This window comes from Mytilus galloprovincialis, chromosome 1, assembly GCF_965363235.1.
Source record: "Mytilus galloprovincialis chromosome 1, xbMytGall1.hap1.1, whole genome shotgun sequence".
Taxonomy (NCBI): Eukaryota; Metazoa; Mollusca; class Bivalvia; order Mytilida; family Mytilidae; genus Mytilus; species Mytilus galloprovincialis.
In genome coordinates, this window is record NC_134838.1 from 98,506,493 (window position 1) to 98,530,258 (window position 23,766).

Below are 23,766 nucleotides of genomic sequence, written 5' to 3' on the forward strand. Positions count from 1 at the left end.
TGAAACATTTCATTACAGAATACCAACGATTTAAATATCACAACGGTTTATAGTTCCCTCATTGGTATTAATTATGCCTTTGGACTTCACCAATATTACATTAAATCATGTCAAAAATGGTTGATGCTGATTTTTTATAGCTAGTGGTTAATGTCTCATGCATTTTCAGGAATATCAACAGTCAGCCTCTGCAGATGACCATTCTGTATAGCATGCATGTACGGACTGTTTTATGTTAACTGTACATAATTTTTTCTCGCAGAGTTCGCAAAACAAGTTAAACAATAAATTGGTTGAAAATAGTGAAATGACCGAACTTACACCCAAGTTCTATTGTTATACCTCATAGTTTCTATTTCTGAAGCAAGCGTATATACCCTGGGATGTGTTTTAGTTGATTTTAGTCTCTGATGCATGATTTTTTTTATTATTAATTGTTTTTGGCTTTTAACTAGCTGTCAGTAACTGCGAGTACTCTCAAATCGTATTTTTGTTAATTCGACCTGTTGATACTGTTTATAATGCCTTTTTGTTATTTCATATTAATATGGAACTTCTCTATATACCAGCTTTGATTATTTGGAATATCTTCTAATTTTCACTTACTACATTTGTATAAACTTCAAGATTTACCTGTATTATTAAAACCGGTTTTTTTTTCAAATGTGATAATTTTCGTAGGGTTAAATATTTCGCAGTGGTGTCTTGCCATGGCTTTGTTTTGACTTATTTGTTTGCTTTTTGGCCTTGAATGTTTATCCCTAATATGTTATTAACTGTGCATTTACATTCAGATATCGCAGATCAAATTTATTCGTTCATAGTGTATTAATTTACGTTTTTTGATTGAGCTAAGCCTGCCAATTGATATTTTATCGTATGTGTTTCTATGTTGTGGTGTTATGCTATTGTTTCAGAAAAAGGGAGAAGGTTTGGTACCATTAAAACGTTTAATCCCGCTGCAAATGTTTGCACCTGTCCTAAGTTAGGAATCTGATGTACAGTAGTTGTCGTTTGTTTATGTAATTTATACGTGTTTCTCGTTTCTCGGTTTTTTATATAGATTAGACCGTTGGTTTTCCTGTTTGAATGGTTTTACACTAGTAATTTTGGGGCCCTTTATAGTTTATAGCTTGTTGTTCGGTGTGAGCCAAGGCTCCGTGTTGAAGGCCGTATATTGACCTATAATGGTTTACTTTTTTTTAAATTGTTATTTGGATGGAGAGTTGTCTCATTGGCACTCACACCACATCTTCCTATATCTATGTATATATCTTTTTTTACTAATAACAATGGATTTTGAAACCCCTGCTTTTACATCCGAAAAACACAATCCATTGTTACTCATAATAATATAAAAAAAGTTATTTAAATGCTGAACACACGAAATTACTAATAGTGTTCACCACAAGTTGTTTCAAGAAAAAAACACATTTCAGGAAATTCTAAAAGCAAAAAAGGAAAGAATCGACAGTTATTACCGTTATTATCGTTTGCACGTGAATTATTCAAAATAAGTTCCTTCGGGTAAACAAATATTTGTATAATGGCTATACAAATCCTTTGGGTAAATTTCGGCTGTATATTTAGAAAGTTCTTTTTAATTTAACGAAAAAATATCATCAAGATAACGGTAAGTGTTGTTGAATTTATCAATTAAATGCAATTTAGACGAGCCTATACTGCATAAGTTTGGTCGGTCATAAACTGTGATTCATAACAATATAATAACACTCAGTCTGCTATTAATGGAACGCAACTAGTGCCCAATGGAATACCTACAATCTGTCGATAAACTTTACTGTCGAAATGTACATAAACTGAATTATCAAGGGAAAATTAACATCTCAAGCTATCCACATTTTCGTCACGAATATATCCGTATGTCAGTTTATCATTAATTACATAAAATTAAAAACAAAAGTATTAAAGAGAGGCAGAAGTTACCAAAGGGGTGTAAAAACCCATAATTCAACGCGATCTTAAAATGCTGTTAGGCTTAATTATATAAACGACATTTTGGACTAGAGCTACTCTCACATTGAGTCCGAGCTGGTTAGGTACGAGATGTCGTGTACCCTCTTTTTAAGGAACAGAGTTGTCGGCCCTTGATTTGCTCTTCAATTTTTTAACATGGCGGAAAACATGTTGACAGAGTGATATCTTGTAAACTTAGTTATTTCGCAATTTATGTTGATAATTTATAACAAAATGTAATGCAGTTGTAGTTAGAAAATGACAAGGTTTGAAGTGCAATAATGGAAATCGACGAAGAGCATGTCAGTACGCTGCTGGCGATGGGGTTCCCTAGTGAAAATGAATGTAGAAAAGCTCTTCGTCTTGCAAATAATGATTTGAACGAAGCAGTTGCCTTTTTAACCAACGACCACCCTACCTCATCGTATGACACATTAGATGATATTGATGTCGAAATGAAAGAGCTCTCCAGGACATCTCAGCCTGTCTATGGACCTGCCCCACCTCCCAGTTATGAAGAGGTTATACCAAATACAGAGGTGAACATTTGTATAATACATCTATGTATTTGTTTCTTAAACTGATTAATATGTTAAGTTATACACAAAATAATGTGAAAAATCATGAACTTTCTGGGAACTAAGCTTGATAAAGTCTAAAGTTTGAAGTAAAATTGCTGTATATTATATTAGGGAAGTACATTTACATGTTTTGGAAAAATTTGAAAGGAAGAGGAAATGTAGTGCACAATTCATGTCTGTCACCACTTTTGCCTTATCAATATATTAATAAAAAGATGTGATATCATTGCAAATGAGACGAATATCCATTAAGTCCAAAGGACAAATATGTGAACGATTATAACTCAAGATAAAGACTTCAACATTAAGCAAAATCATACCTGCCAACTGTTCAAATGCCCATGGGGGTTTTCTGTGCAAGAGGGTTTATATAGTCCTTAAAAACTTTCAAGGGGTCTTCAAATGTATTTTAATGTTGTTTTTTGGCTTCTTCATACTTTCAACAGTCTAAAGCCATTGTACTATGACTGTTTTGTTTTAAATTGTGTACAAAATTGCTATTTCAAAATTTGCATTTGGTAGCTTTCATGGGGGAAAACCCCTGGGAATAGTGACAGTTGGCAGGTATGAGCAAAATCCAAACTATGATATTATAAATTAATATGAGGCAGGCATTACCTGTGAAAGGGGACAAAGTCTGTTTGAATTATTTTTGTTTAATTAAAACTGAAACATGTTAAAAAAAGAAACGGAAACACTGCAACGTTTCCGATTTTGGTTCTGTTGTAAGGGATTTTAGTTGTGACGTTATTTAAATTATGAGGTCATATTCAATGTAAACAAGGAAATGCTGTCATCAGATAATGTTTTTTTCTTCTCAAACAATTATTAAAAATGAATTGGTATTGAGTTCCTTCCAATATTTTACTAGACTGATAAATATATATTTTATTCAAAGTCTCATGCAAACAAGACCGTAAAAAGGAAGTAAATTTCTTCGCAGATGCAGGGATTTAAAAAAGTCTGAAAAATAAAAAGTTAACGACTTTGAGTTCATTAGTAGACATGGTAGAATGATAATTTCAGGAAATTTTCCCGATTTTTTTTTTTTTTTTTTATCAATTTTTCTACCGCAAGTGCCTTAGTGGGGACGTATCCCCATTTAAAATGCTCTGGTATGACAAATTTTGAAACAATTCAAGAGAGAATTTTAACCAACACTTGATTTATACTACATTTTTGTACATGCATGAAGAAGTAACAACATTGAATGTTTGAAACAAAATAATTACGAAAGACAGCAACTAATGACAACCATTGGATTGCAGGTTCCAGGACAGGGACACCAAGAATTTGGTGGGTCTTATCATGTTATAATCACTCTACCCTACCCAAAAGCTGTGAAAGTGTTGTTAACATGTGAATAAATATAAGAACGTAACATTTAAAATCAGTTGAACAGGGTTTGATTTTATAAGTTTAGTACTAGGTAAGCACAATTAATTATTGCTGGAGACAACTGATCATCCTTTACCATATTTACTGTTAAATTAATTTTTACAACAGCATGTATAAAATGTAAGGGAATACATGTACATGTAAAACTTTAACAAAAGTAAAAAAAAATATTGTTAAAGACTAATAAAGTGTAGACTAGTATCACCTAAAGCAGGTAAGTATTTGTAAGAAAATAACAAAATATCTTCCATGATCTGTTGTTAATGTTTATTTATTTCTGACTGTTATCTTCTAGAGAGACTCAGCAGTGGAGAATGGCAATGGTTCAGAAATGGTGGAGGAAGGTGGAAACCCACTTGAATTTCCTGTCACCAACTTGTATGAACTTGAAGGACGAGTGTTTGCTGAACATTGGTCAATACCTTATAAGAAAGAAGAATCATTAGGAAAATGTCTATTAGCTGCAACACGTTTGGCTGAAGCAAGTATGTCAACATTTAAACTTTCTAGTCTGGTTTCATAAATTGATTTGGTAGTTTTTTTTCACCCATTTTTGCTACCAATGTATCCTGCCTGTCAAAAAGTTGGATAAATGCACATAATGACTTTGGAAAGGATTAAGTACAAACATTAAATCAATGTGATGTCCATTCTGGTCCAGTATGCATGTACAATCAGGTCTTTTTAAACTTATTGAATACTTGGTACTTAGATGTTGTCAACTTTTTAAGATTTTCAACTACATGTACACAGCTTACTGTACAATTTGTATAAACATCCTGTGACAGTGCATGACAAGCTCTTGGTCAGGTCGATGTCTCAATTTCACATTCCCTGTTTCCATTCTCAATTTTATTTACATGTAAAAGTATTATTCATACATTTTTATTTCTCTTTTAGATTTAACTGAAAATGATGAGAATTGTAAGAGATTTATTGAAAGATGTATGCCAGAATCTTTTAGGAAGGTTTGTTTATAAGTTAATTATGGTTAGAATGCTGAATTAAAACTGTTTACTTTAGATCTTTTTTCGCCTGTTTGACATACAATGTAGCTATTTTACATTCCTTCTTTGGCATCATCATGTAGTTGATTTTACAGTTAATTCTATGGTTATGTTTTCTTTAGACATCAATAACTTTGTCAAACCTTCATGGATTTTTATGAAATTTAGACGGAAGATTTGTCATGACCAAGAGACCACATCCAGAGTAAAATTTTGCTACTTACTATTTTTGGTTAGAACTTTCTGAAAGAAAAGGATCAATTTAATGGTTAGACTCACCAAAATTTAAAAGTATGGACTTGGCACTTGACAAAAAAATCCTTCCAAGAACCATGATTTATTATGTAAAACTTCATATAAAAATGCAGCATATTTCAATTCAAATCATAATATATCACAAAAGTTCTGATTTGTAACACAGCAAAATAAGAATGTTTTTTGATGTTTTAGTTGACTAATTCTCCAGCGGTCCATCGTTGGAACACCGAGATACAGGAAGGGATCTTTAACATGTTACAGCTGTTGGTAGATTTAGTAGCAACCAGAATACAACACCTTCCTGTACCTAAAGTTTTAATGGAAGTCTTCTATCTGGTATGTTAATATCTTAGTATGTCTAAAGGTCCAATATCTCAATTGTTCCAGTGTACTCCTGCACCATGTCAATTTGAACTATTGAAATCAATTGTCTTTTCTTTGTTTGTATTAAAATGATGTCACATGGTCATTTTAAATAGATGCAAGAAGCAAGACATGTTTACTGTTAAAAAAAGAACAGATATTCAGATCTACAAGTTTTTAATAAAATCTTACAATTAGAATTTATCATATGTTATTTCAAATTGATCATGACTTCTGATTATCATTGATTTTCTATTCACTTGAAATATCTCCATCTTATTTTTTACTTTATATTATTTGTCACTACATAATTTTATTTCAATGTAAATGCAATTTAATATTTAATTGAACTGTTTTATAGGCATTGAATAAAGATAGTGAGTTTCATTACAAGAACCGACAGAAGAGAGATAGAACGTATTGGGAGGATAAGATAGAGGATGGTGTGTTGTATACCTGTAATACAAGCTACAAATCTACTGTAGTAAGTTTTTATCTTGTATAAAAATAAGAAGATGTGGTAGGATTGCCAATGAGACTCCTCTCCACCAGAGATCATTTACATAGAAGTTAACTACTACATGCTGCCCTATAGCCTTCAACAATGAGCAATAGCAATACAGCATACTGCGCTATAAAATGCCTGAAATAGCAAATATAAAACAACTCAATCAAGAAAACTAACAGTCTGATTTATGTTTAAAACAAAAATTGAAAAACAAATATATGTTTTAGCAACTTGTGAAAGTGATTTGTTTAAATATGTAAGAAATTCAACGGGATTGTATTGTAAGTGTGGATTTTTTAAGAATAAAACTTTACAGCTTGTAAATGTTGCAAAAATATCAATAGTTTAAAGATGATTTCAAATAAAATAAAAAATGACTAAAAAGATTGATATTTGATGAAAACACACTGTGTTCTCCCTAGCTCTTTTTCCATTCAATTACAGCATCACATGTCTATAATAGATTTTTAAGATAAAATTTAGCACCATTGTACATGTACATGGCTTTTAAGACTCTGGGGAAAACACCACTATTGTATTTTAAATAAATAAGTCTTCTTTGTTGCAGGATCCATATGGTTGGTTGACACACTTAATTAATAGGGTAAGTGATTTTTTAATCAACATTTAAAGACAAGTCAGAGGTCTTATAACAGTATAGACATCATTTTACCAATGATCCTATAAATAATAAACAAAACAAGACTGAAATTTTGTTTTTGTAATTTTTTCATGTTTACTTATTAAATGTATACCTTACACAGTAGTAACCTCCATAGTAAGAAAAGTTTATTCCCTTCCTTTGATAATTTTGGATATCAGAGTCAAAATGTTAAAACACAGGAAATTATACTTGTGTTTGAGAAAAAAGTGCATGTGTTTCGTTATGTCATTCAAATAGATATATTTGCTAGAGCTATGAAGTTCTAAGAAGGTGACTGTACTGTAAGATTGAGTTATCTTCTTTTTCAGTTTGCATGCAAAAATGGTGTTGAACATGTCCGAAGTAAACTAGAAGATGATGATCTAGATGCAATAGTATGTATTTTGCTAGAAAAGATTAAACAGATTTTTTTGTTATTAACATTTTTGTATATGAAATATTTATACACAAAATAAGAAGATGTGGTATGATTGCCAATGAGACAACTCTCCATCAGACCAATTGACTTAGAAGTTAACAACTATTGGTCACTGTATGGCCTTTAAAAATGAGCAAAACCCATAGCAATCTATAAAAGGTTCTGAATGACAAATGTTTAACAATTCAAAAATGAAAAGTAACAGCCTAATTTAGGTACAACACAATAACCAAAAAACAAATATAATAATCAGCAACTAAACACAACCATTCTTGTGAGGTTTAATAATGAGAACTATATTATGACATCTTGCTTTGCCACCATTATGAACCTCATGAATAGAAGAACTTGTTTTAGGCATCAAACAAAAATCCAATTTCTGTACTGATAAAACACAGTAAGTATGAACTGTTTGACTGATTAATGTACATTACTAACCACAATCACAAGTTATATAAGTTTTTCCCTCTGTAATGCATAGATAATCATAGATAATCCTGATTGAAGAATGTAAAAATACCTATGGAATCAATGAAAATACTCTATTGATTTTATTATTTTCAGTCTATGTCTGCATTGCTGAGTCCACTTGGAGTATGTGCAGAATTTTTAAATCCAAAAGTTGTACAAGAAGTATTAGCCCCAGCAATGGAGAAATGTATTAAATTTGTACAAAACTTGGATGAGAAAGACTTCAAGCAAAAGGTATGTTGATACTTGAATCTGACTTGATACATTTCTAACAATGTTGTATATTATATGTTTGAATTTTGTATTTGGTCGTATACATTTTGCATGAAATAAAAAATGTAATTTTCCGGTAGAATTTTATTTTGATAATAGATCTATGATGTTTTTTTATTTTAATTTTTTCACAAATATTTTGTACATGGATGAGTTAGAGGGTGACATATTGTATCATCACTGGTGCATAGTTGAATACTATATTTTGAATTATAGATGTCTTTTGGTGTCAATTAGTTGCTGTCGCCTAAATGTATCTCCTTTTATTCATTTGCCAGCTATTAATTAGTCAGGAAAATATTGACAACCATTGGCCTAAATGGAATCAAAGGAATATAAAGTACATTACAGGGTATATTTCTGACAGTTAAAATAATAAAGCATGCAAACCAAGAGTTTAAATGACTTGCTTGCAAACTTTGTTTGGTTGTTTGCTCAGACATTACAATTAAGATTGACACCTTAATTCAAAGGAGAGGCAGAGTAACTGTTTACTATATAAAAAAGAGTTGATTGGACAATGGATATTATATTGGAATCAATTTTGATATTCATTGACTAATCAAACGTTCATTGACTAATCAAACCTTTGTGTATAGTAAACAGACTGTTATACAGTCGACTCTCGTAATCTCGAAGTCAGCCGGACCAGAGAAATATTTCAAGATACACATAGTTCGACTCAAAAGAAAACCAGAAGTTTGACAGAACAAGGGACACAACTCTTGCTAGGCTTGGTAAAGCTAAAATAAATCTGAGTGAATATTGGAAGGGGATCGATATTCTGGTATCAGATTGATGTACTTGTATGTCAAGGTCTTTCATTATTATGATAACATTATTTTTACTTTTTCAATTGTTTCAGTTACAACCTTTTCCTTTTATTCGAGAGAGTAATTTCCAATCGATATTTCCGTTATTCAGGTCGTTTATAGTTGACAAAACTGTTTATTCTCGGATACAAGAGACTTTAGAAAATTTAGATTCCTCTTCATTTTGTTTTATCTCACTCTTTCTTTTCAAAAGAAAATACAATAAGATTAAAGACGCCGATTGAGTAGTTTTTAGGTGATCATCAACGGAAGTCATAATCCTTACTTTATACACACCCAAGCTCGTTAGTGTAAATCACAATGATTAATTGTTTTATAAACATTTTAAATACTTTTTTATGAACATTAACAATGCATCACCAATTATTTATAAAAATTCTATAAAAGATAATCTTAGGTAAACACTGACTCGTGGAAATAGCATGTCATAAATCAATACAGTGGTCAGTGACTGGAAATTTAATTACACATGTATTGTCAGATTAACTCTTCAATCCATTTGAATGCCGGAGGTCATGTTTTGACATATGTGTACTAGTTCGAGATAAATAATGAATTTTTAATGCTTTTGTTAACCTTAGGATCGTAAATTTAGTTCGACTCAACCGAAATTTCGAATCATCCAATTTCGGCTCATCAGGAGTCGAATTACATACATTTATATGGAACAAAGTTCGGGACCACGTGAAAACTTCGACTCATCCGAAATTTCGAGTCAACCATGTTCGAGACAACGAGAGTTAACTGTACTTCACCTACCCATTGAATTTAGGTGTCAATCTTAATTACAATGTCTGAGCAAACAACCAACCAAAATTGGCAAGCAAGACATTTAAACTCTTGGTTTGCATGCTTTATTATTTTAACTGTAATGTCACTAAAAATTAACCTTGATATTTGTTTTTTCAGTATTTACTGATTATGTTTTCTCTTATTTTCAGAATATTGGCTGTGTTTCTGAGTTACTAGGTTCTATGAAGTTATTATGTATACAGATGTGGCCTCAACATACAGATTCACTGGATGATCTTAGATTAGAAATAGCCTTTAAAATGCTTAAATCTCCTCACTTTAATGCAAAGATGAATTCATTGAAAGAGGTAATAATGAATTTAGCAATGTTTCAAAATAATTGTTAACTTTGGTATTTTATTCATAATGAGTACCTGAACTTGAGAACTTATCCTTTAAAATGAAAAGAAGAAAAATACATGCTGGCAAACAAAAAATATCTATCAAACAACTTTAAAATCAAACTGATTGTACACAAAACTATTTCTTCCTAAAAAGTTAACAATAGATGACTTCAGTTTTCTAATGAAAATCTGATTTATATCATTGTGCTTAAAATATACAATTTAGTTGTTTTTCAATGAAGTATATATTTTTTGCAACCCTCAGGTAGCAAAGCTGATAGAAGATGCTACATCAGCTAAGAGTTCAAAGACAGCTATGAATCAGGCAAAGATTTTAACATGGCTGGTAGATAACAAAATATTGTCTATAGCCTTGGAAGGTTTGTAATTTATATACATTGTAAAATAATATTTACTGGAAAGATCTTTTGTATATTTCTTTAAAGTAGATAAAATCAACATTTACCTAAACAAGTACAATGGAAGGGGTTGGAGATTTGCTCAATTCTTTTTTTATGGCCTCGCAATGAAGTTGTCGGTGCCATATAGTTTTACCCTTGTCCGTAATTCCGTCATTCCATCATTCCGCAACAAACCAATATACATTTACCCTTGTCCATAATTCCGTAATTCCATCATTCCGTCATTCCACAACAAACCAATATACAGAGTTTTTTTCTAAATGCCTTCAGATATTGGGCTGATTTTTGGTATGTTAGTTAACCATGATGAGTTACAGATCAAGTTTTAGTTTTTAGTAAAAATGTTAATAATATTTTGTTGTTACTTAAATACTATATATACAAATGTAGATTTAAGAGCATATTGCCCACAAGATATGGTGGGATAGAATATTTAAAGTATTGGATTAAAATAGAAAAATACTCTGTATGTTTCTTAACCCCTACACAAAAAATAAAAATGGAACAGAAGTGGCAATTGTTAGAAGCAACATTAAATTAACAAAATCAATTGTAATATTTATATCTTATTATACCATTATAATTTAAAAGATCTTACAAGTGTTAATTAGATTTTTATACTCGTGTCTAATACTGTATTATGTAATTTCACATGTTTCATGTTGAAAAATAAAATAATTACAAAAAAAAAAGTTTTAGTTTCGTTCCGCTCCGCTCCGCTTATTTTTGCCGAAATTACAGGCTTTGGACTTTGATAAATTGTTGAAAATCACAGTTATACGCAGTTTTTTTCTAAACGCTTTCAGATATTGGGCTGATTTTTGGTATGTGAGTTAACCATGATGAGTTACAGATCAAGTTTAAGTTTCGTTATGCTGCACTATTTTTTGCCAAAATTACAGGCTTTGGACTTTGACAAATTGTTGAAAATCACAGTTATACAGACTTTTTTCTATATGCCTACAGATTTTAAGCTGATTTTTTATATGTGTGACTACCATCATGTTTGTGTCCACAATTATTGTGTTATTGAAATTGCAGATTTTTCAACTTTTGAAGACGGGGGCCATTTGTGTCATTTTGACACATCTAGTTTTTTCAAGTGTCTTGTTGATCTTACCATACCTAAATAATATGAGGTATTTTGAAAATTACACATTCTGCTGAATTCAAATGTTATTCATGAGGATGGTGAGACTTAGCAAGTTATGTTTAATGTCCATAAACCAGATTGCTAAGATGATGTGATATTCACTGTATCGTAGAAATCAAAGTACATTCAGCTAAAATGTGTGTATTTTTTCTTTATCATTTCAGGAAACATAGACCAGGCTCAATACTGTGATAAAATAAAAGGTCTGGTAGATTTCCTAGGTTCAGAATTGTCTACTGAGGAACTGAACATGATCTGGAAGATGCAGGTATTCATGAAATTTATGTTATGTATGCCTTTATTTATAAAAATTGAAACACTACAAGTAATATTTCACTTGGTTTAAACAGCTTTTTACGAAGAATTGTAAAGGCATAGCTGTATTATATTTTAATATTGCTGGTGTCAACTCAAAAATTAAAAACTGGAAATCAAATTTAATCAGAATGCACATGTTTAAAAAATTTCAGATGTTCTTTTTATTTTATTTCAGATTGGTCAAACAAACAATGTTATAGATAATATGCATACTATCATAGCTGCTGCAGCTGTTAAATTTGATTCAGGACAGTTAGAAAGTCTTTTCCTTCTTATACAAAAGGTGAGGTATTAGGTTAACAAATGAGCTGCATCGGAAAGAAATCGACCTTATGCAAGTATATTTATACATGAACATGAATGAAACTGTGATTGATTTTGGAACATTCAGATGTTTAATAAATGTTGAATTATGGTTTGTTTTGTAGATTTCTTATATGATCTCAATTATAAACAGTTACATACTTTACATATAGATATTTCCAACCCGAAATAAGTTTACATATGTATTGATATTCAATTGCATAAGGCCGATTTCTATCCGACGCGGCTCAAATATAACTTGAATATATTTTTCGATTTAATTACAGTACTGTTGATTTGATTTTATTTGTGAATACTAATTGTTTGCTCATGTTTTATTTCATTCTTTTGAATTTCTGACCTCAAACTTTGCTTATAATGATGCCCATATATATATGTATAAAATTGAGAATGGAAATGGGGAATGTGTCAAAGAGACAACAACCCGACCATAGAAAAAACAACAGCAGAAGGTCACCAACAAGTCTTCAATATAGCGAGAAATTCCCGCACCCGGAGGCGTCCCTCAGCTGGCCCCTAAACAAATATATACTAGTTCAGTGATAATAAATGCCATACTAATTTCCAAATTGTACACAAGAAACTAAAATTAAAATAATAAAGACTAACAAAGACTAGAGGCTCCTGACTTGGGACAGGCGCAAAAATGCAGCGGGGTTAAACATGTCTATTGAGATCTCAACCCTCCCCCTATACCTCTATCCAATGTAGAAAAGTAAACGCATAACAATACGCACATTTAAAATTCAGTTCAAGAGAAGTCTGAGTCTATCATGTCAGAAGATGTAACCAAAGAAAATAAACACAATGATAATAATACATAAATAACAACAGACTAGTAGCTGTTAACTGACATGCCAGCTCCAGACTTCACGGTTAATAGCTACTAGCTGTTAGCATACATGTTGAATGAACTGAAAATTTTCATAACACAGTACACTTTTTTCAGATACTACTTAACTGAACGACTTCATATTTGTTTAGCAGCTTTACATTGATGAGTCAAAATGTGAATGCTTTTTGGATCTGCTAGAGACCTTCTTTTCGTTTCAATGCTTCAAATTATGAGTGGGGTAAGCTCATGTGCAATTTCTTGTTCTTATGGTCATTGAATACTCATTGTTTGCATTTAAAAAATGAATGGACAATTTGAATTTGGAGAGTTTTAAAAATTTGTAATCTTGATTAACCATTAACCATGAAATCCATTAATATTGGTTCTGCAAATAAAAGTATATTCACAAAGTTTTATTTTGATATTTTACAGAAATGGCAAGAAGAGTCAGATAGGATGAGGGAAAAATTGCTTAGTTTGATAGGTAGAATAGGAAGGGATGGCAGAGAACCAAAAACAACTACTAGGGTAAGATCATGTTAATTTACACAAAATATTGTAATTGTTTATATTTTAATATTTTAATATATTTTTATTAAATTCGATGAACATTATGTAGATTGATTGCATTTATGAAAAATTATTCTTAGCAAGAAGAAATGTTTAAATACAAGTTGTTAAGAAGCAAACATCAATCGGACAGCAACCCACCAACACGGTTATAAACCAATAATTAACTGGAGGTCAATATCTGTACCTCAATGATAGAAAAATGTACAAACTACTTTGAAATCTAAATCTTAATTCAAAGTTACAAATGTACTTATGTATTCAAATGAAACCTTAGTATTCTTCTTGTTAGTTCAGAGAGAGAAAAAGAGAAAAATATTTCATTTCTTTTTGTAAAGTTAACTTTTATTTTATTATAAATTCAAAGACATGCTGGAACTATTCATCTGTTTTAACATGCCTTGTTTTCTTTGACCAATAACTTTAAATAAATATATATCACACTAGGTCCTAGAGTTGTTATGGGATCTTTCCCATCTTCCTGCATTATCAACACATTTAATAGAGCTGGCATTAGAGGAACATCTGGCCATACTGAGTGATTCTTTCAGTGTCAGAGAACAAGTTAAAAGACAATATGTTATCAAATGTGTGGAAGACATCAAGAAGGTAAATACATATTTGTTTACTAAATGATAAAAATAAATTCAACAGCTCTCCTCTGAATATGATCAGAATCCTAAAGAATAATTATTTGCTTATGTCTTTGCATATATTTTCCATGCCACTGACGCAGCAAAGGGGGCGTTAATTTGTAATCTGGTCTCTTCCTACATCCTCAGATTAATTTCCATTCTCTAACTGGCATCACTACTGTTTTTGAGTTATGTACCTTTTTAAATTGAAAAATTGCTGATTTTGCCATATACTTACAAGCATCTGTAATTATTGTTGAAATTGTCACTGTTACCCCAGACTTTTGCAAAAACTCCAACTGTACTCTTGGAAACTTTGAAAATTTTCAAGATCGCTAATCATTTTCACTCATTTCACAGATGTATGCAATGAATTGTATAACATTATCTTTTGTGTAAGTTGCTCTTTATAAGATAAGTTGTTATGTGTTGTGGAAATATGTTGTAGTTTGAATATGTTCATCCTTTATAATTGTAGGGTGTATGTGTGTTACACTCGTTAAAACAGTTACTGCATATTTGTAAAAATATCCTGAAGTTAAGTTCACAGAAAACAGACAAGGTAGGTCAGCAGGTACATTTCAGTAATTAGATTTCATAGTAAGAATGTTTTGGTAAGGATTGATTTACGTTAAATTCCAGAAAACTGATGTGATATTTTTGTGATTTTTTTTTTATTCAGGTACTATCATTTAAAGATTATAATTTTAGTCTTATCATTCATAATTTAAAAACTGTTTATGAATCAAATCCCTAAATGTACAATGATAAACCACTGCAAAAATATGTATTTTATATGCGTGATAAATAAGGAATAAGGAAATAAATTGTCTTACTATTTAAAAAAAAAATAGTTTCTTCAATTTAGTTATAAACAAGGCAAACTAAGTAAAATTAATACTGCTAAATAATCAAAGATTGGATAAATTGGAGTCTTTACCTGTTATTTTATTGGTTTAATTTTGTAAGATATTGTTATCTTTTTGGTTTATAGGGAATCCTGCATGATCTAAACAAGAACCATGATGTTATCAAACTGGTTACCCAGAGCTTAGTAAAATGTCACAAACAGGCTTCAGGAGCTGTAGGAGATGGTCAGTTGGGACCAGACACTATTGTAAATAGACTCTATGCACATTCAGAAGTGAGTATCAAAACATTTACATTTTAAGAAAGAGATGATAGCGGTATCATATTTTGAATTTTAAACATGGAGTAGGATTTCATTGTTACCTTTAATGTTTTATGTAAAAAGCATGTTGTAATGATTGATGATAACTGTCTGAAATCGTAAAACAAATCTTCCATGACAGGTATTCTTTACTTGTTAAGAAAAAAATGGCAGGAATATTGGGGACGGTTGAAACACAGACATAATGGCAAAAATTATCATCCTCTTTCAAATAAATTTTGAAAGCCCATTGTGTTGCCTTTAATTAAAGCATCACGTCCAAAACACAACCTGTAAGAAAATAATTTCAGATAGCATCACATTCCAAGAGTATAGAATCACATCAACATGATGGTAATAGGCCCTGCTTGTTTCTTGAATAAACAAAAACTCCAGATATTTAACAAATGTATTGTATTTATAGATGGTATCAACCCACCTACTGTTTCTGCAATATATGTTACAAGAGGGAGCCTTGTACCTGCCATGGAGCAGAGCAAGAGATATATGGGGGACACTCATAGCCAGTCCAGAGGCATGTGAATGGGATAGAGAGGTAACACTTTATTTGAAGACCTTCTGTAGATTCATTTATTTTTGTGGATTGTGAAAAGTTGTAATTTCATGGATATTTGGTTTCAGGGTTATGCCAAAGTCTGTATACCTTCCTGTAGAAAAAAATCGTTATTTGTTGAACAGTAAGATTTGTGGTTTTATGAATACACACAGAATCCGTGTATATTGATGTACCTTGAAAATAATGAATCCACAGTATTTGAAAAAAAATCATACTTTTCTCCAGACTTCTTTTTAATATTTCCTCAGATGGTACTAGGATTTTTGTCCCAAGGTAGTATTATTATTTTTTCAGATGTATATATTTAAGTCTATCTTTAATACATTTAAAGGCTAATATTTTGTTTTTGTATGTAACAGACATGTTTTGAATGGTTTACTAAAGGATTACCAGATTTAGAGATGGACACACAGAGTCAGCTGTTTCAGAAAGAATTGTTAAAACTTGACCCAGTTAAACTCAGTGAAAAAGGTTTGTTGAAAATATAATTAGTAGATTTTTTTCTACATTATTTGAACAAATGTTTTTAAGAATATGATATGTGAATTTTCTTCATTTAAATTTACCAAGATAAAATATCACTTGGAAGAAATGAATAACAAAGTCAGGCAATATTTAGTATATAAACATGTGAGTTTCTTGCTATAAAGGAAATTAAGATATACCTATAATGTAGCAAACAGAAAGATTAAAAGTACTGTGAAATGCCTTATGCAAAAATGTGATAAAAAATTGTCTTAACATAAGAAATATTATCGGCATGACAATCAAAATGTTTTTTAATAGAAATGATTCTATTGTAGGTTTTACCTGTTTCAAAAGTTTCTTAGAAAATGTGAACAAATATGAACACAGATTAAAACCAGAAGGTAACAAATTGGTTAGTAGATTATGTACAATATTCTAATATTAACCAGATCCAAATAAAGTTATGTGTATGTCTTCTGTAGGCAAGCTAATTTTTTTTGTCAAGCAAGCTTTTACATCTAAGATTATAAGAGTCTATTTTCCTTTTTTTTAAATGGATTTTTGTCAATATGAAATAAACAAAAAAAATCAATAATAGTTTTTATATGGCAGTTTGAAGGCAAAGTAATTAAAGGACTACAGAGTTTTTTAACAACCTAGACTACACAATGAGAGCTTGCATTTACATTTGTTTTTAGAATGGTCATGAAGAGTTATTTTCCAATTACATTTTAATTTATTGTAGATAGTGGAGAAGACTGAACTGTTAGGTCTAGATTACCTATGGGATATCTGCTTGAATACGTCAGATGAAAATATAGCTAACATTTCTATTCAGTTACTGATGACTGTGTCATATACAAACTTAGCGCCTAGGTTGAAAAAGGTGTGTTTTTTATAAAATTACATTATCACTAAACTAGTATATATTTGTTTAGGGGCTAGTTGAAGGATGCCTCCGGGTGCGGGAATTTCTCGCTACATTGAAGACCTGTTGGTGACCTTCTGCTGTTGTTTTTTTATGGTCGGGTTGTTGTCTCTTTGACATATTCCCCATTTCCATTCTCAATTTTATTGAAGCTAAAGAAATAAGTTAAATATATATGATCTTAACTGGATTCATTAATTGAAAGAAAAACATAGATTATAAGTTTTGAATTTGAATGCAATAACACCAGTTTCGCAAGAAAGTTTAATTTCATTAATCTAGCAGTACCAATTTATCTAATCTCTCTTTATATGACACAAGTGTACAACAGGAATATAGAGCATGTGCTTACCAACTTTTTTTCAGTTGACCATTTGAGTTGCCCAATTCTAATTTCAGTGTCATTAAATACCAGTTCTATTTATCTATTTAGTTGAATTGCTAATTGAAAAAGATTTATTTTTTAGGATGCTGTTTCACTTCACAAAAAATTTATCACTGAGTGTTACAATAGATTAGAGGTATGTCATTTTGTCACCAAAATATATTGTAGTTGTATTTAGTCTTAAAAAAAAGGCATAATCTATCAACTGTAGACAATAAAACAAGAAGGCCTAAGATATGGCAAACTGCAATTGAACTGCGTGAAACTAAACACCTTGAAATGTTTAAATTTTTAAAGCAATTGCTTTTATGCCGTCGCGTATGGCCATCTTTGTGACCCAGATCAGAGACTCCGCCCAGATCAAGCCATAGTATTTTGTTAAACAGGCTCCTGGTCAGTCATTCTTTAACACCTATGTATGTTTTCTAATGCAATACATAGCTTGAAACTTTAAAAAAAAGTTAGTGGATTTAAGAAGTTTCAGAATATGTTCTTGTAGATGTATTTTTGTATTTAAAGGGTCAACCGTTTGACTATCAAATAACATAGAAGTCCGAGTGAAAAAAAGTACATTTTTATAAATGCGATTCCGTTTTCCGCCGTTCGTACGATGTTTCAACAAAATATGGATTCATTTCAGTTGTTGATTTAGTATTGAAAATTTAACTGAATTATCTCCTAATAAATACGGTTTTTTATGTTTAATTTGTGTTTCTTTAAGAGGTCAGGTGCTCTTGTTCATTCATATAATTATCGTTCATTCATACATTTATCGTAAAATCAAAATCACTACACAGGTTAATGCGTAGTGTCAAATTATTACCTGTAATCTAAAAATAGACAAACTTTATTTGCGCAAATAATTTAGCGGAACGAAACCCTTGTTGAAAACACATAACAATAAGTTCGTTTTCCTTTTCTGTCAAAACTCCGTAATATTTATCGATCACCTTACTAATGAAATGGACCCGTCCAAACGTAGTAGATGCCAAGTCGATCCAGATGAAGAGATATTTACAATTTGGAATTTTCTAGTTAATACATAGATTGAAAAAAAGTACGTCTTTTTAAATATCATGATCAAAACTGGGTTTGCATAACAAATGTCAGATGAAACCATTATCCTCGTCTTTTCAGTGAACAAGTCTACTACGTTTGTTGACACTCGACCGTCCACCGTGTTAGCAATTTTATTTCACATGTTTTCGAAATATTGAAGATCATTTTTCGCAATGTTTCCTGAAAATTGATAAATATCAAAGCAACGTAGAGCTGTTTGTTCTTGTTCGTATAATAAAATTGAGAATGGAAATGGGGAATTTGTCAAAGAGACAACAACCCGACCATAGAAAAACATACAACAGCAGAATTAAGGTCACCAACAGGTCTTCAATGCAGCGAAAAATTCCCGCACACGGAGGCGTCCTTCAGCTGGCCCCTATACAATATATATACTAGTTCAGTGATAACGATTTAATGTCATGTTTGTCTGTGATGACCCCCCTTTTCGGGATTGCATGAGAATTGTAGTTATCTCGTACCCACATGCACTTGTTTCTATCCATAGGAAGGTCGACTATCCATATAAAACTATTTATATGGATAATCGACCTTCCTATGGATAGAAACAAGTGCCTGTGCTCGTACCGCATCAGAAGGACACATATCAACTGAGCAATAATGTTTGGAACTTAGTTTTAAAAATGATGACAAAGTAACATTATGAAAATATTTTTATTAAGCTGAAATATACATTTATTCTTTACATGTTTATGTCTTGTAAGATATTTTATTTCTTTCCCGTTTTTTAACATTTGCATCTGGAAAGTTGAAATGTTTTAACTTAATCATTTGTGTTAATGGTTAAATATAAATTAATAATGAAAATTGTTAAAATTAAATCAATAAAGGAAATTATTGCCAAGGAAGTTACAAACACTACCAGGGGATAATCCATGATGATTTCTTTTTGAGTTATATGTTTCAGCACATGTATATTTGACCCCAACTTTAGCCTGGTAAACGTGTTGTCTCCTTGTGAAATATAAAACATATTAAAAATGACTTTCTGCTAAAGTCTTTTATTTATATAAAGCTAAAACCTTCTTACTTTTAACTAGACAACACTCATGTCAGGTTTAATTCTTGTATATATGTGGATGAAAAATAAAAGTCCCCAAACATTAACATGGCAGCAATTGCTTTTACAGCCTTTAAGGCTTTGATTACCTAATATAATGTCTGACCATTAGAGAAAAAAGACTTTTAAGAAAACAATTCTACATATTTTAATATTATGTCAATGATTGGTACAAAAAGGATTAGTAAAATGAATCACATATGAAGCTACCAAGTTTTACATTGAAAGTCTGTTAAATGTATTTATGTTACAATCAAAATTTGACAGTATAAATATTGACCCAGTATGGGCACTTATTATTGTTGTTTTATAATTTACTATATTTGTAGAATGCAATGATAGGAATAGGTGGTACAGTATTAGCTCAGTGTATATCCTCAGCTACAAAAACACTGACGGCACCTGTAGTACAGTTAGTTTCTACTATCCCTCTTCCTTGTAGGTAAGTACATTGACTACTTAGTTTCTGTTTGCTCAATCTCCAATGGCAAATATTTCAACCATATTTAGACAAGAACAAATATTAATAAATTATAAAGATGGAGGGGTTTTTGGATTGTCCCTGGAAAATTTTAATTACATTTCAACTATATTTTTAATCTTGTATTACTCAATTTATTTCACTTGACTGGGCGGAGTTTATCCAGTTCGCTCATAATAAACCAGTCCATCTATAGATAGGTGTTTTAGGATACACTCATCAATGCATTGTCTAGTCATTCTTTTGTAAATTCCTTTGAGGTCACTGATAGGTGATTAGAAATCAGTAATAACTATAACGGCAATCATCGTAACCACACACATTTTCAAATCGACTGTCCTCATGCAAATTAAAACGTAAGCTCCGCCTGATTAGTTGAAATAACATTGGTAATACAGTGGTATATTAACTTTTTTTTTTTTATCAATTTCATTCATATCGAGGGGGAAATGACAACTGGACAAGTGAAATGTTGAAAAGGAAAGGTAATTTTAACTCCTCTTAGGCAGTTAAATATTATATATCCATTGTATGTATTTTCAGATCTATAAAACTTCAAAATATAGAGAGATTATTGTGGATAGCAGAAGTATATGTTTTAAATGTAGAGGAAGCACACAACACCCCAAGAACAATATTACCCCATGGGGCTGCGTTCCAGGGATATCAAATCAATTTGTATGTCACATGTGAATCAAGTAAACAGGATTTTATGTTGGTAAGTACACATTTACACAGCACCACCACTAGAACAATACTTCTTTTCTCAAGGTACACATATATGCAAAACAAAATATTTTGCTGCCTTCTGGGAAATCTGATAAACAGTTTGATGCATTCCAAATTAAAAGAATAATTCAAAGTTTCAATCATGTTTAAATCTTATCAAAACTCCTTGAAATTCACCATGGTTAGAAAAACTAGCATGAAAAGGCATATCATAATTGTAAGTATTCCTTCTTAATGAAATGGTAGCTTGTTAATTTTATATTACTACTTGGAACTTTTCACTTTATATGCATAACGTTTATTATATGTATGACCATACACAATTGTTTACTTAAATTCATCATCATCATATGGACTCTCAATGTTATCTTTTATACCTTCCCAAATAAAGTCAAAATTGTTCCTATAAGGTAGATAAGTTTGTATGCAATTGAATGATATTTTATTTCTTTGTTGATATCTTATACGAGTTTTACTTTCCTAGTAAAGATGGAATAACTTGCAAAGGAAAGCTACACAAAAATAGATCCTTTGTCAGTGATTATAAAGGTGTTATAGTTCATCATACTAAATGTTTAAATGTGAAGTCTTGTTTCTGTTTTTAGTGCCATAGTAATGAGACCCTCTGTTCAGTTAGAACAAAAGTTTCCAATAGAATGAAGAAAGCATCAGAAACTATACAGATAATTGTGAATGAGAAAATGGTAAGCAGAATTATTTATCTTAAACACTTGCTTTATCTTTAATTTTAGTTTGAAATGATATGTTGTTAAGCTGGATTTTCACTTGTCTACTAGATTATCTGCTGTTTGAATCAGACTTCCTAACAGAAATAACCAGCTTGCCTGAAGTATTGATTGAAAATATGAATTCAAATGCTACTAAAGATGTCAGTCTTTTACAGTTTGAAGAAGATTTTTTAACTTGTACTTAAACGCATATAATGTATATTAAATAATTATAATTGTGGTAAGTCACAAATTCAAACTAAGAACACTTTATCTACAGTCACTTTTTCCATGGCGGCAAATTCACTTAAAGAGAGATATGAGAAAGGAAACAATAATATTTCGTTGTTATCAAATATGGTACAGTGTTTTTTTTTTATTTAGACAGATACTGATATTTTGTAAAACTTAAACAGATACAATAAACAAGATTTATTTACTTGCAGCTTGAAACAAAGAAAGATCAAAAGTTACTGAATCAGCTTGACTTTGAAGATAACCAGACAGTAATGGTCAAACTGACTACACCGGTTTCAGTGCAATCATCTCAGGTAAAATAAATGACTAGAAAATAAATTACTATGAATAAAAAGAAAATAAGGAGGTTTATGTCAAAAAGACAATCACTCAAGAGAGAGGTAATGATACCAAAGAACATCCAACCTTGAGTATTCAAAACAAACTGACAAGGCCATGGCAAAAAACGAAAATCAACTAAAAGATATACAACAGTACACAAAACACAACATAGATAATAAAAGAATGAGCAACAAATATCAGATCAAGGAAGACTATAAAAAAAATTAAGAAGTTTAAATGTAAACATATGGTCTTCCACAGTGAAGTGTCAATATCTTATGTCAAGCTCCAAATTTCCTTGATATAGAATTCAACAAAGACTACTAAAGATCTGCTATCAACAAAAATATCAAAGACCAAAACTAAGACTGCCTTTTACAAGAGTTTCTTTTAATTTTTGCAAAAGAACATGCTTTGACAATATACTATTAGTCTGTTATTATTTAGTACACAACCTGGTCTTGTCCTTACAAGCATGGTAAATTATTTCACCTGTTTAAGAGCTAACTTACAGCTATGGTAATGTATGCATCAGTGCATTAATCTTGGGTAAAATTATTAACTACACCTGTTTCAGTGCAAACAATAATGAAAAATATTATCTTTTTATTTCTTATTATAGGTACCTACGACTCCAACATCAAAGCTCAATTTTGACTTGGAACAGGTCAGTATAACATATTCTATTTGCAGTTATTTAGTTTTTTGTCTTGTCAAGGAATTTTGACTCTGTATCTTGAAATTCAAGAGGATAAACATCTTCATGATGAAATGCATTAAATTTAAAGTAAAGTAGAGTGATAAATTAAGGATGGATTGAAACATTTATTTATTATGATTATTTATAAGCAGAGGACCTATAGTTATCATCTTGACTTGCTAATCATGCAACACTTCCTTAGCAGTAGCTTTTCAATTTGTCTGTGAATCCTTTTTCGTATCTATCATTCTGTTGCATATAATTTTGGCTCTTTAACTTCAAAACAATACAAAGTCAATTAATGAAACTTGACATGATTTTCACTACTACTAGAAGGTGTGTAACAACTTAGTTCAAATAAATAATCCATATTATATGTACAAAAAATCTTTTCTGGTTTGACGCATGTTATATGGGTATTTATTGATTTAGTTTTGACTTTCTATTAATGTTATGAATATTTCAGGAGAAAACTTTACCCGGTGTAGTAATGGCAGTAGGAGGACAGGTATTTGAGATGTTATACCAACTAGCCAATCTAGATGAAGCAAGGTTAGTAGAATACCTATATTAGAAAAATAAACATTTTACATCATGTCAATAACATAAAAGAAAATACTAATGTTCTTTCTAGAAATAGCAAGATTTTTCATTGATTCATGATATAATACATTGATGTAACACAGTCATTTTAAGTATTTTATTAGTTTTCCCTTTACCTGAGGTCTCTTATAAT

General features: G+C 30.8%; 1 protein-coding gene across 1 annotated transcript in view; it reads left to right on the plus strand.

Annotated features, from left to right (window-relative positions):
- The first annotated feature begins 2,132 nt into the window (after positions 1-2,132).
- LOC143046610 (ubiquitin carboxyl-terminal hydrolase 24-like) overlaps positions 2,133-23,766 on the plus strand; it is a 64,281-nt gene continuing 42,647 nt past the window's right edge. The window contains exons 1-27 of the mRNA XM_076219756.1: positions 2,133-2,516; positions 4,252-4,441; positions 4,857-4,924; positions 5,414-5,557; positions 5,946-6,068; positions 6,661-6,696; positions 7,065-7,130; positions 7,739-7,879; positions 9,693-9,851; positions 10,153-10,267; positions 11,627-11,730; positions 11,956-12,063; positions 13,372-13,467; positions 13,957-14,118; positions 14,623-14,706; positions 15,139-15,288; positions 15,740-15,871; positions 16,252-16,363; positions 16,696-16,772; positions 17,106-17,246; positions 17,756-17,809; positions 20,143-20,255; positions 20,838-21,012; positions 21,629-21,727; positions 22,198-22,302; positions 22,953-22,997; positions 23,497-23,582. Coding sequence (XP_076075871.1) covers positions 2,259-2,516; positions 4,252-4,441; positions 4,857-4,924; positions 5,414-5,557; positions 5,946-6,068; positions 6,661-6,696; positions 7,065-7,130; positions 7,739-7,879; positions 9,693-9,851; positions 10,153-10,267; positions 11,627-11,730; positions 11,956-12,063; positions 13,372-13,467; positions 13,957-14,118; positions 14,623-14,706; positions 15,139-15,288; positions 15,740-15,871; positions 16,252-16,363; positions 16,696-16,772; positions 17,106-17,246; positions 17,756-17,809; positions 20,143-20,255; positions 20,838-21,012; positions 21,629-21,727; positions 22,198-22,302; positions 22,953-22,997; positions 23,497-23,582 — 3,143 coding nt within the window. The 5' untranslated portion in view covers positions 2,133-2,258. The remainder of the gene's footprint in view (positions 2,517-4,251; positions 4,442-4,856; positions 4,925-5,413; positions 5,558-5,945; positions 6,069-6,660; positions 6,697-7,064; positions 7,131-7,738; positions 7,880-9,692; positions 9,852-10,152; positions 10,268-11,626; positions 11,731-11,955; positions 12,064-13,371; positions 13,468-13,956; positions 14,119-14,622; positions 14,707-15,138; positions 15,289-15,739; positions 15,872-16,251; positions 16,364-16,695; positions 16,773-17,105; positions 17,247-17,755; positions 17,810-20,142; positions 20,256-20,837; positions 21,013-21,628; positions 21,728-22,197; positions 22,303-22,952; positions 22,998-23,496; positions 23,583-23,766) is intronic.